Source organism: Rhinolophus ferrumequinum, chromosome 23 (genome assembly GCF_004115265.2).
Source record: "Rhinolophus ferrumequinum isolate MPI-CBG mRhiFer1 chromosome 23, mRhiFer1_v1.p, whole genome shotgun sequence".
Lineage (NCBI taxonomy): Eukaryota > Metazoa > Chordata > Mammalia > Chiroptera > Rhinolophidae > Rhinolophus > Rhinolophus ferrumequinum.
This window is the reverse complement of record NC_046306.1, coordinates 18,046,611-18,058,740: the sequence shown is the minus strand read 5'-3', so window position 1 is coordinate 18,058,740 and position 12,130 is coordinate 18,046,611. Positions and strand designations below refer to the sequence as shown.

Here is a 12,130-nt window from a genome sequence, read left to right as displayed (position 1 = left end):
GGTTGTACCAAGGAAATGCCATTAAGGGAGAAATGCCCTCCCCGGCCCCCCTGCCCCTCCAAGCTGGCTTGGCAAGACCTCAGGTATCCAGCTGACACTCCAAGCACAGTCCTATGTGTGTATAATACACGCTCTTCACTTTTTAGATCAATTTTGCAGTGATTGAATTAATCAGAATTAAAATTCATATTAAGTTGTGTTTAATATAATAAATTATATATGTAATTATTTATCATTTAACAGTTTATTCATTGATGAGTGGCAGTGATTTTTTTGGTGTTTTTTCATTTAAAGATTTCTCAATTTAGAGTGGAGTTAGTGCAACCTGAAAAGATAGCTCCTTCTGTTGTAAAACTGTTGCTTTAGTTGTGTACAGTTCTAGGTGCTCAAGTGACTTCTAGTTTGTTGGAGCTACTTAATGGCAAAACCTTGTCAGTAAAAAGATTTCTTGACTGTTGTTAAGTGTAACTTTGAAATTTATCTCGCAAAACCTTGACTTTCTATAGTGTTCAAAGAATTAGCCAGTCCTGGTTAAGTTCATTCACCAATTAACCCAGAGCCCCCTTTTGACTTTAGCTTTTCGTGGTGAAAGTCTTTTGAAAATGTCTTTAGGTTATAACAGTTTTGAGCATCAGTTTCTATTGTACAGTATATGGCTGAAGCTGTACTTAAATCTTAATTGAGTCCCAGATGTCCCCAGAGATGGTGGGTAGGTGGGTGTTGTGTCCCTCCCCTTTCTTTTAACTAAATCCTAGATAAGAATTGGCTGTCATGATTGGATTCTCTTTTAAGTGAAGGGAGAATTTTCAGAGAACAGATTTTATGTTAAAAGTACCAGCCAGTTAAGTTCTGATTAGTTGTGACTTGGTTGTACTAGTTAAAATCACCATTTTTCTAAACCGTAAATTTGATCATTTTAGGGACTTCCCTTTGCCTTCAGGGTAAAGGCCACACACTTAAGAAGGCATTCAAGACCCTCTAAAATCTAATTCCATTCTGTCCTTCCAGATTCTTCGGCTATTTCTACACATTCCCCATACACTTCAGCCACTTGAATCACTCACAACTTCTCCCTTTTCACTTTGTTCTACTTTGGGGGTTCCATTCAAAGGAGAGGAGATAGCATGAGTAAAGGTTCATGCATGAGAGTTTGCAAGTTCTGAGTAGAAAATACCTATGTTCGAGTGTTGCTAGAATATGAAGCCCCCGGTAGGGTATGGAAAGGTGAGAGGCTACTGGGTCAAGCCCTAGGGGTCAGGACGTAGGCCTAGTCCCTCGTATTCCAAGCATAGTATTTCATAAACCTCATTGAATGCACAGGTGAGTGATTACCTAGTTGATGTCTGACATGAATGACCTTGATGTAATAAGGTGATTACTGAAAGTTAACTAATTGGCTTACTGAAACCTACTTAAAAGTTTTTCAAAAAAGATTGCAATTAGACAAATATTGTGCTTGTTCTAGGGTGAATAGCAGTAGGGGGAAGAAAACAGATTCCCTGTCCTTGTGGAAATTGCCTTCAAATGGAAGGAGTGTAAACAACAAGTAACTCATACCAGAAGAGAAGTTGCGTGGAGGAAACTTAAGTAGGGGTAGGGAGTGTACTTTTAAATAGGGACATTAGGGGAGGACTCTCTGAAAAGGTGCTGTGTGAGTAAACACACACCTGGAAGAGGAAAGCCAAAGAGGCATGCCACCATCTGGGAAAACGTGGTTCCAGGCAAAGTGACCTTGAGGTGCAAAGGCCCTGAGGCAGGAAGGCAGCCGTGGTAGCTGTTGTGAGGGGAGGAGGGGAGGCCAGAGAAATAATGGACTGGGTAGAGAATGGCCTTATAAGGACTTGCCCTTTTATTCTGAGGGAGCACAGGAAGAACTGTTGGAAGTTTTGAGCAAAAGAGTGACATGATCTGCCGTAACGACAGCTAGACTTATATTTTTAAAGCTTTAGAATAGATTATAGGAGGACCAGGGCGGAAGCAAGGAGATCAGTAATGAGGGAGGCTTTCGTAGTAATCAGGCGAGAGATGACAGCAGCTGGGACAGGGCTGATAGCAGAGGAAGAAGTGAGAAGTGACCTGTTTCTAAATACATTTTGAAGGTGGAGTAAAAGTGTTTTATCACAAATATCAAATAATTAGGTAATATCTTTATGTTTAATTATAAGTAAAAATTTTTCCCGCTCACCTCTGACTAAAAGAAAAGGGTTGAACAACAACAAAAAATTAATTCGTATGTGCCCTGATTTAGTACTTGAACCCCAATTCGGTGAAATTTGCCACAAATAATTCGTAAGTGACACAGTTTGATCAGATTAGGCCAAAACCTCACCTCCCTCAAACATTAACATATGTTTTAGAAAAATGCTGTCAGGGCTGAGGGTGGATAAAATTCCCATGTCAGTTGATTTGGGATGGTTTCTTGAAGTTCCTATTAAAGATATTGACTTAGTTTGAAGTCATTCATTGTAAGATAATTGACATCCAGACAGCTTACAAACTAGAAAAATTTGTAGTAGCTAGTGGGTGGATGGGGAGGGAATTTAATTTGTTTTCCTTTCAGAAAGTCTTCCCCGCTCTTCCACTTGCTGTCTGACCTGTTAGGTAGCCATTGGTTCACACTGAGTGCTAGTAGTAGTCGCCTCATATTCTGTTTCAATAGTGTAATATGTCAGGAAAAAAGCTGTCTAAATTACTAAGAACTGTATTATGCTCAGTGTGTTCTAAGATCATCTACTAGACATCTTTATGTAAACATGGAATACAGACCTAGCCCAGAATGAAAACTATAATGCAGTAGTTCAGTTCAAGTTGAGACCAATGTTGGCATATGTGTGTGTATGATTGCAATGATACATGTAGAGGTGTTAGTGCGTTAGCATTGATGTGTTGTAGTGAATTCCCCATGTTAAATATTTGGCTTAAAAAAAACTTTTTTTCCCTATCCTTGAAAGTGTAGTTTCCAGCAGAGTGTCTGGCACTAGATTCCGATTAATGTCTTCTTAAAAAAGCAAGCTGTCACAATGGATAGAGGCAATTTTTGATAACTCTCCGTCTGTAAAAATCATCCATTGGCTTTTTACCTCATTTGTCCCATCTTTCAAAGGGGATAAAAGACACAGATTATTTCTATCACGTAATCCCTCTCTCTTCCCTGTGCACCCCAGGAAGAATGTAGTTTCTGGTCAAGTTTTGGGGTATCCATTTACAACAATATGTACCTTACTCTTCCTGCTGTTTTTAAATGTGTAAATCATTTAGTCAGTTGTTGATTTTTTTTTTTTTTGAGTAGATCTGTCCTAATTAAAAACAAAAAAATCTTAAGCTTATATATATCTTTTCATCTTTTCTGGGCAGAGAGGCAGATGAAGGCTGTAAAAAACCTTTAGAAAGATTGCTGAACATCTGGCAAGAAAGAAGTGTGTATGGCGGCGAGTTCATACAGCAGCTGAAGCTGTCTATGGAGGACTCCAAGAGCCCTCCCCCCAAAGGTAGAAACATCACCACATGTTTACAGCTCTTGGTCTTTGCCTACTTTCGAATCAAATGTGAAAAGCTGCAGTGGGGGTTGCTGTGAACCATCAGCGATTGTATGATTCTTCAGGGAGAGATGCTCATGAATGATGGTGAGAATTTATGTAGTGCTCGCAGCGTGTAAGCCTGGTTCTAGTATTCATGCTGTTCATCATCTCACACCCTGACTTTTGCTCTGTGTTCTCCTCGGCTCTCCTCTGCCTTTCAGAGACTTTCCTTGGACAAGGGAAAGGAACAACAAAGGATGTAGGATTGTGGGGAACTAGGAAATACCCTGGACTAAGATTTCATCCTAGCCCTGCCACTAATGACTATAAGATCGTGGTCCCTTAGCGCTTTCAGAACTTGGTTTCATTAAATGTTGATGCGGGCAGTGTTAGACCACGATTTGTCAGCTTGCTGTCTAAAATTGATTTGGGGTTCTACTGAACCCAAGGATGTCCTTGTGAAGTGTATACATACGTGTGTGAATTTTACCAAGTCCTTCTTAAGAGCTTATATTATTTTTTCCTTTAAAGAGAAGGAAGATCAAACATCATTTGGTTCTTTGGCTTCTAGTTGGCATACCATGTTTTTAAGCTACAGATCTGATCTAACTGCACACGGACTCATTGCCTGGAAGATCAAGTCCAAGCACTAACATAGAATTTAGGACCCTTTATAATCTGAACTAGTTTACTTTTCCAGATTCTCCTGCCATTCCCTCATATACACCATATTCTCTGGCCATACCCAACAGTGTCCCCTCTGGATGCTCTGTCGGTGCCTCTTCCTTTACATCTGTTATTACCTGTGCCGGAAATGTCCTTCTGCCCCTTTCACTGTGTGGTGAATTCATTCTTCAAGAATGCTACTCTCCTCCTGACATCTTCCCTAGCTCGTCTGGGCGCATGTAGCCATTCCCTCCAAGTGCCTCTGGTATGTTTTACATGGCTCTGCTATAGAATACCTCCATGATTAGAACACATGATAGTAGCAATCCTTTATTTGCGTACCTTCCATGATCTCTTCCAGGTCTGAGTTTACATGCATTTTAAGGCAGGGTAACTTTCCTGTGAAACTAGAGATTAGAGGCTCTCTAAGAGTGACAACTCGCAGGTTATTGTTATTTTACTGGGAGTTGATAACAAACAATTTTGGGCTCACTCTGGGTGGTAGCTTCTGAAAAGCAAGATGTTTCCTACTTTGGATTCTGGTGGTGTTTGTATTGTATCCTTTGGAGATTCTGCAGTGTTGGGGAATTATCCAGCATTCTTTTCTTTACTCTGCCTTCCAGTTCATTGGTAAACTGTGCTGGTTTTTTAAAACACCTTTGGGCAAGTAGGAGAGCTTTGAAAGACAATGTTTGAAGCTAAGTGTTGAATTTCAATTCAACAAACATTTGCTGGACATGTGCTTTGAGTAAACAGCTATGCTAGGTGCTATAGGAAAGGGGGAGAGGAGTGAGAAATAGTTCTGCACTCAGGGAGCAGTCAGACAAATGGGGGAATCTGTGGCTGTGTTAGATTTGAAAATACCTCAGTTGGGGTTCTGAGTTTTTTGTGTGGCTAGACATTAACGATAGAGGCAGGCATCCTTCCCTATGTGTGGAAGGATATGCTGCTGAAAGGTAATTTCTCCTCTGTTCTGTGAAGACGAAAACACCTATCAGAAGGTTCCAACGTGTGTATATTAGTCCAACTTATAACCCACTCTGTCTTCTCACTGTCTTCTTTGGACTTGAGTTATCAGAATATTTTACCACAGCCCTTTCAAAATATTGATGATTTCTCCAGAAGTTTATTTCCAAGTTTGAATAGTCCTTTTATATTTCACCCTTGGTTCGTGGATAATTCCTTGTTTTCAGACAGCTTTCACATTTATCTTTGAAATAAAACTTTTCCTGTGGAACTTTGACAGTTCTAACATTGGAACGTGCATGAGCTTAGGAGTGTTGTTTTGAACTGGAGATTTCTTGAGTTGATACACCTGTCTGCCCATGTGCAAGACCCAGGTATTCTAAAGTAATCTCTCTTTTCTTAGGAATACTCAAGCTTTTGCCTCACTAACTGGACCGTCATTATTTACTTGAGTCACACATGAGGCACACAATATCCTATAGTTGTAGAGGGATTTAGAAAGGAAAGACAGATAGATACAAAGGAAATGACATTTATTGAGCATCTATTAGGTACCAGCCTTTCTGTTGACTGCTTTTCATGTTTATTTTAGATCCACACAACTACTCTATGAATTTGGTATTATTTCCATATTTCAGATGAGGATACTAAGGCTCAAAAGGATATAGTAATTTTGTCCAAATAGGTGTAATTGATGTGGAGAATTCAAACCCAGATCTCTATGACTTTAAAGTCTATGTTCTTTATACCGTACTTTTACCTGAAAGCACATTGGATGCAATAGACTTGAATGAAGGTGTGAATTCATGAGCAGGCCACTCAACTTTCCTGGACCTTAGTATAGTTAGTTTAGCTACTCAGAGCGGGAGTTTGAAATCAGACTTCCAGAATATACATCTCCGCTCTCTGACTTTCAGGCTGTGTGACCATGGGCACAGGGTTTGACCTTTCTGAGCCTCAGGTTCTTCACTGTACATTATGGATATTAATAGTAATACATCATAGGGTTGTGAGGATCACTTGAGATAATACAGCTAAGATGTTAAGAGTCGAGTGATGATCGGACTTGAACTTGTCCTCCCCAGTTCTGATGTCTGATGTTCTGAGTTTCTAAATTTGAACCAATAGCAAAAGTAGGAGGAGACTTATTAGTGTTTTCGGTTTCTCAGATTTTGTGCAAGACTAGAAAGCATCGTGGTTAAGAACACAGGCTTTAGGCCCAGCTTCCCGGGTTCAAGTCTGGACCTGGCCACTCAGTTCCATGAGATGATACGGGTAAAGTGCTATCAGAATTGTGCCTCAAATGGCCGCCCTTTGTTCGCTGCAGTTCTTTTTCTTTCCACGAATAAAGTTTAATGTGCTTTAAAAAATATTTTTCTTTATTTTGCAAGGAGGGAACAAAGAATGAGAGAGTTATTGCAAACAATATTTCCTAATTCTTTTCTCATTATAAAAGTTACGTAACAATCTGTGGGTCTGTCTTTCTTTCTTCCTTTTTTTTTTTAATCCCAGAAAATTTCAAGTACATTCTGTAGAATATCCAGCTTTATTAAGTAGATGATTACATTCTGTAATGTGATTTGGGAACCTTCAGGCTACCTTTTTACCTTAAAATTAGTTTCACAGTCTGCCATGGTGTCTGAAATTCTACCACAATGCAGGTCTCCAAAAGGCATACCATAAACACTGAGGGAACCAGAATTATTTGAAAGTTCCCTGAGTAAAAGGCCCCTTAGAGATGCGGACAGGTTGGAGGACAAGAATAGAAGGTGTACCAGTATGCAGGCAGAAGGATTTTGGCCACCTGTAGTGTTTGCCCTGCCTGCAAACACTGAGTTAAAAAGGGAGTGTATTAATAAATCCTGTGGTCAGAAGCTGAAGAGATAGTGGAAGGATGCCTTATCTTAAATTTAGCCATAAGAATCAGACTGACAGATTTGCTAAGTTATTTTTAATGGCTGACTAGATTGAGAATACTGGGCATCCTAACTGCTAACTTGTACAGATGAATCAGGGTAGAGTTACCAGAGCAACCGTCCTGTTTGTATAAAGGTGTTGCAGTGATAGTCATTTCTGGCACAGCACCAAGGCTTTCCAAGCTCAGTGCTACCTCTGCCTTGACGAGGCTTCAAACTCAAGTCGGTCGACATTTTCCGAGGTATTAGAGGGATGTAAAGGAGTAAGACAATGTTTCTATCAGAGAGGTGACCATGCAAAGTAGCAATGGCCAAGTGCTGTGGGAGGCAGAGGGAGATGATGACAGAGAGAGAGAGAGGGAGTACTCAAGATGCTACTGCGTCCCATCACCAGGAATAAGCGTGGAGTCTAAGTTGGCAAAGGAGCGACTGGAGGCAGAGAGACCAGTTGGGACAGTGGCATGGTAAAGGGCAGATTGCTGGTGAGAGGCCATGGGTAGGGGCAGAAAGAGGAGCTAGGTAAGATTTGTCAGAGGTGTGGAATCCGCTCGAAGTTGGGACTCGGGGAGAAATTCGGGTGGTCTCCATGGCGTTGTACTTGGAAGCTGCAGCCAGTGGAAGTATCCATAGTGGAAACAGGTAGTTCCGGAAAGGGGGAGCCCTACGGGGGAATGATGAATAATTCATTGCCAGTAGGTCTTCCAAGTGGATAGGTGAGAACTGGAAAAGTATGATGGTAATGGTTACCCCCTGTTACACCCTCTTCCATCAGAATGGCAAAGGACAGAAATGGCCCTAAAATTGTTTGCATCCGTATGATTTAGTCTACGAATGAGTGGAAGCACAATGTGCTGAAAGGAAGTCCAGAGTAGGAGGCAGATGATTTCGGCTGTAGGACCCAGACTTAGACTAATGAGCTCTCTTGACTTAGGACAAACTGTAGCCTGCGGGCCTTGATAGTCTTGTGACCATTGAGGGGAGGAAAGGCCTCCAGTTCCTAAATTCAGTGATTCTGAGTGCCCCGTGGTATTGAGTGATGTGTGGTTTTGGTATAATATTATATAAAAATTTCTGTATGAGAGTTTGAAAACTGAAGGATGCAAGCTGTATAATTTTTTTCTACCTTCTTTAGTGTCTTTAACAATTAGTTATTGAGCGCTCTTCTAGGTGTTTGGAAGTGAACCAAACAGTAAACATGTTTTCTTCTTGTACTTACATTCTTGTGTCCACTCCTCACACACGGCCACTTTGATGCTTTAGTGACTGAATGTCTACGTGGGTCACACCACACACTACAGATTAATTAGCTATTGTGGGCAAAGGACTGCTAGATATTTCATGTGTAAGTTATATCCTGATAGATTTTGTTTTAAAAATTAGCAGTCCTTGCCTTGAATTCTAGCACAGGACTGTAAAAACGACCATGCAAGCTGAAACCATGCAGTGATCTTAATAATCAATGGGGAAATTTACAGTTGTCCTGGAACTAAAATTTTTTGCCATAGAATTAAAACCTCCCTGTTGATTGTAATTGCATAGTGAAACAAAAAAGATAAAGATAGTAAAACTATTTAGCATTCTGTGACTAGTTAGAAACATTGAGAATTAACGTGTATTTCTAACAAACTTTTCAAGAGTGGTTTAAACAAAGCTTGCTTGCTTATATAATTTAAAAAACGGAGCAAGTATCTTTTCTTAGTGAATTGTCATATCCCTTTCTAAGTTTGAGTCAATTTCCAACATTTCACAACACTCTCAGTGTCGTGAAAGATCTCCGAGAGTTCCTTTAACATGAAGGTTTTTTGTCAGCATCACTTTCTGTGGGCCATTGTCACCCTTTCATCACAACACTTTCTTCATTTATGGTATAAGTTGGCCTTCACTGAGTTTCTCTGGCTTGCATCAAGAGTCTCTAGAAGAGTGGCAGTGCCACTTGTCCCACAGCCGCCTCTGTCTGCTACGACTCCATTGATTCAGATTTCATTCCCATCATTGTTTTAGTTGTAGTTTCTTTGCGGCTCTTTCATCTTTGTCAGTCAGTTCCCTGTTTTGATTATTCATTTTATAAAATGTGGATTCTATCACTGGGAGACAACACCACTTTGCTGTCGGTGTGTGAACTGAATAACAGATGTGCATTGACCAGTCACTGACCTTGAAAGAAATGATGTGGTCACTGATCATGATCCACTTCTCTTACTTACAGAGTAATTCATACTTCGTACTTACAGACTGAAATTAGTAGCGAAGCTTATTCTTTATGCAATTACTCGTAGTTAATATGCCATGGTATTTGAACTATGTTGTGCAAAGTGAGGGCTGCCTGTATTGCAAATGGTTTTTTTTTGGTAGAACAGGCAAACATGAAGAAAAAATAAAACCCATGATACTGACCTGGCTTTCACATCAAACAGTTTGGTCAGTTAATGTGTAAGGTAGAAAACAGGAACTACATCCTTGGTTCTAGAAGAAAATGTTTAAAGCAAGAAGTGTACATTCTGTTTATAACTCAGAGTTCTGAGAAAGAAGCATAGTGACCCCTCGTTTGACAGATGGGAGGGGGTAATTGTGTGGTGCTAAGTAATTTGACGGCAGTAGAAAGAGCACAGATTTTGCAGTCGTACCTTTAAATGAGTTTTAACTTCTCTGGGTCTTCATTTTCTCACCTGTAAAATGGAAATATTATAATCTTAGAATTGTGGGAAGGATTAAATTGTTGCACTGCCTGGCACATGTAAGTTGTACAGTAGTTTCTTTACTTTCCAAACCTTAAATTTATCATTTAGATTTATGTCCCACAGTTGTTGGACGTTTATTTTGTATTGTTCAGTTTGATGCAAAAGGAATGATTTTAGAATTAACACATCTATCGTAACAATTTAAAAGCATTCGCTACAATTAAAAATGTAATCTGTTAGTCCCAAAAGAGGTTAATTTTAAAATGGAAACTTAAGTAATTTTTCCCGTCGTATCAATCATATTTCTCAATAATGATTCCTTTTAATTTTAAGGTAATACTGTTTTGTTTACAAAGGGATAGTTTAAAGGCTATTTGTGTTTAGAGTTTTTGACAAAATTTTATTGATGGGTTTCTCACTACTGTTTATTTTCTGAACTTATCCTGGAAAGTGTAAAGAATCTCATTTATACACAGTATATTCTCTCTAAACCTTCACACACATCAGCTTGCTTCATTATATTGTCTCATGGGTTTCTTACCATTTTACTTTTCCTGTTAACTTTTTTTTTAAAAGATAATGAGGTTTTTTTTAACGAAATGTGTTAGTTGGGTAAGTTTCACTTTTCAGTGCTTGTTTTCAGTAGTAGTTTTCCAGTGAGTCAATCTGAGATGACAGACTAAGGCCATTTTGACTCTTTGCAGTAGAACTACCACAAATTTAAAAGAACTGGCATAAAGGTTAATGTTAAACTATCTCTGGAAATGTACACCCCTCCTGCCCTTTTTTTACATGTGACCCATTTGTGCATAGCATATGATTCCTCCTATACAGGCTGTGGTGACCCAAATTTGTCACTTTTTTCTTTCCTCTAGCAACAGAGGAGAAGAAATCTCTGAAGCGAACTTTTCAGCAGATACAAGAGGAGGAGGATGACGACTATCCTGGAAGCTACTCTCCCCAAGATCCTTCTGCAGGACCCCTGCTGGTATGTTTTAATCCCCAGAGAACTGGACAGAATTGTTTATTGAAATGACCTCTAGTTAGAGATTATGACCACAAGGTGGCGCCGGTGTCCAATAGTATGGAATCACCAAAGGGTAGCTCTGGGTCCTGGGTGCAAGACCCACCCAGTGAGGCTTGCCAGGCGCGCGCGCGGGCTTGACTTGGTCTTTGCATGCCAGGACTTTGGCATGGATTGATGTTTTATAGTGACCTGGACTTGGTGTTTTTCACTCTTAGACATTGAAAATATTCTCAAAAGAATAGATTTTGGTGAAAGGTGTAGGACGGGTAATGTTACAGAGACATTCAAAAGGCCTCTGCAATGTCTTGTCTCCAATAGCATGGTTGATTTTCATAAGTAAACCACTCTTTAGTTTCTAAGGACAGTCTGTGTGGCAATAGCAGATAAAAATTATAGTAAAATAAGACCAGGTCTTATATAACATAACATAGCATAACAACACAATACCGGGTCTTATATAACATAATGTAATATAAGACTGGTCTTATATTAATTTTTGCTCCAAAAGACGCATTAGAGCTGATTGTGCGGCTAGGTCTTATTTTCCGGAAACATTGTCGGTCATTATGGACTGGCTAACCTGTCAGCATTCTGTTTTCTGATCATTTAAAAACCCCTTTTTGGTATATAGAGTATGCATTCTTAGTTTGCTCTTATTTATTTTTTAAATCCCTTTGTTTGTAATTGATAAATTAGACACAATTTTGGGGCTACCAAAAAATGTTGTGTTTGTCATTTCATTTAATCAGTCAACACAGTTGTTTAAGATCTGATATGTATACCTTTATTATATACTGGAGGCCATTCTAGACTATAGGTTGGTGCAAAAGTAATTGTGGTTTTTGCAATTTTTAACCTTTTAAACCGCAATTACTTTTGCACGTACCTTATAGAAATCATGCATCATTTGGTACTAAGCAATACAAAACAGACTCTATTTTTTAAGTTGCCCAAAAATGCTCTTTAAAACAGTTTTTAAAAAAATTATGTAGAATTTTATTCATGTTCTGCCACAGACTTGGAAAAATTAACTTTATACATTCTCTTAGACTCCATATCATTGACTTTGGTATAAGGTCTGGGACTAAGGACAATATTAAATGTTAGGAATGATCATTTTTAAAATTTGCCACCACCTCATTTAACTCCAACTAATTTTCTTTAAACACCATCTGTCTTAATGGATAGTGTTGTTTGTGTTTTATTGTACAGACTGAGGAACTAATCAAAGCTTTACAGGACCTGGAAAATGCCGCATCAGGGGATGCTACGGTCCGACAGAAAATTGCTTCTTTGCCCCAGGAAGTGCAAGATGTTTCTCTCTTAGAAAAAATAACAGGTGAGAAGGTAGAATTTGGG

The 12,130-nt window shown here is 39.3% G+C and overlaps 1 protein-coding gene across 3 annotated transcripts in view; it reads left to right on the top strand.

Annotated features, from left to right (window-relative positions):
- The window catches only part of RPRD1B (regulation of nuclear pre-mRNA domain containing 1B), a 49,476-nt gene that overhangs the window by 10,351 nt on the left and 26,995 nt on the right, over positions 1–12,130 (top strand). For all 3 annotated transcript variants that reach the window (XM_033095564.1, XM_033095565.1, XM_033095563.1), the window contains exons 3-5: positions 3,355–3,488; positions 10,620–10,732; positions 11,984–12,110. In XM_033095564.1, coding sequence (XP_032951455.1) covers positions 3,355–3,488; positions 10,620–10,732; positions 11,984–12,110 — 374 coding nt within the window. The remainder of the gene's footprint in view (positions 1–3,354; positions 3,489–10,619; positions 10,733–11,983; positions 12,111–12,130) is intronic.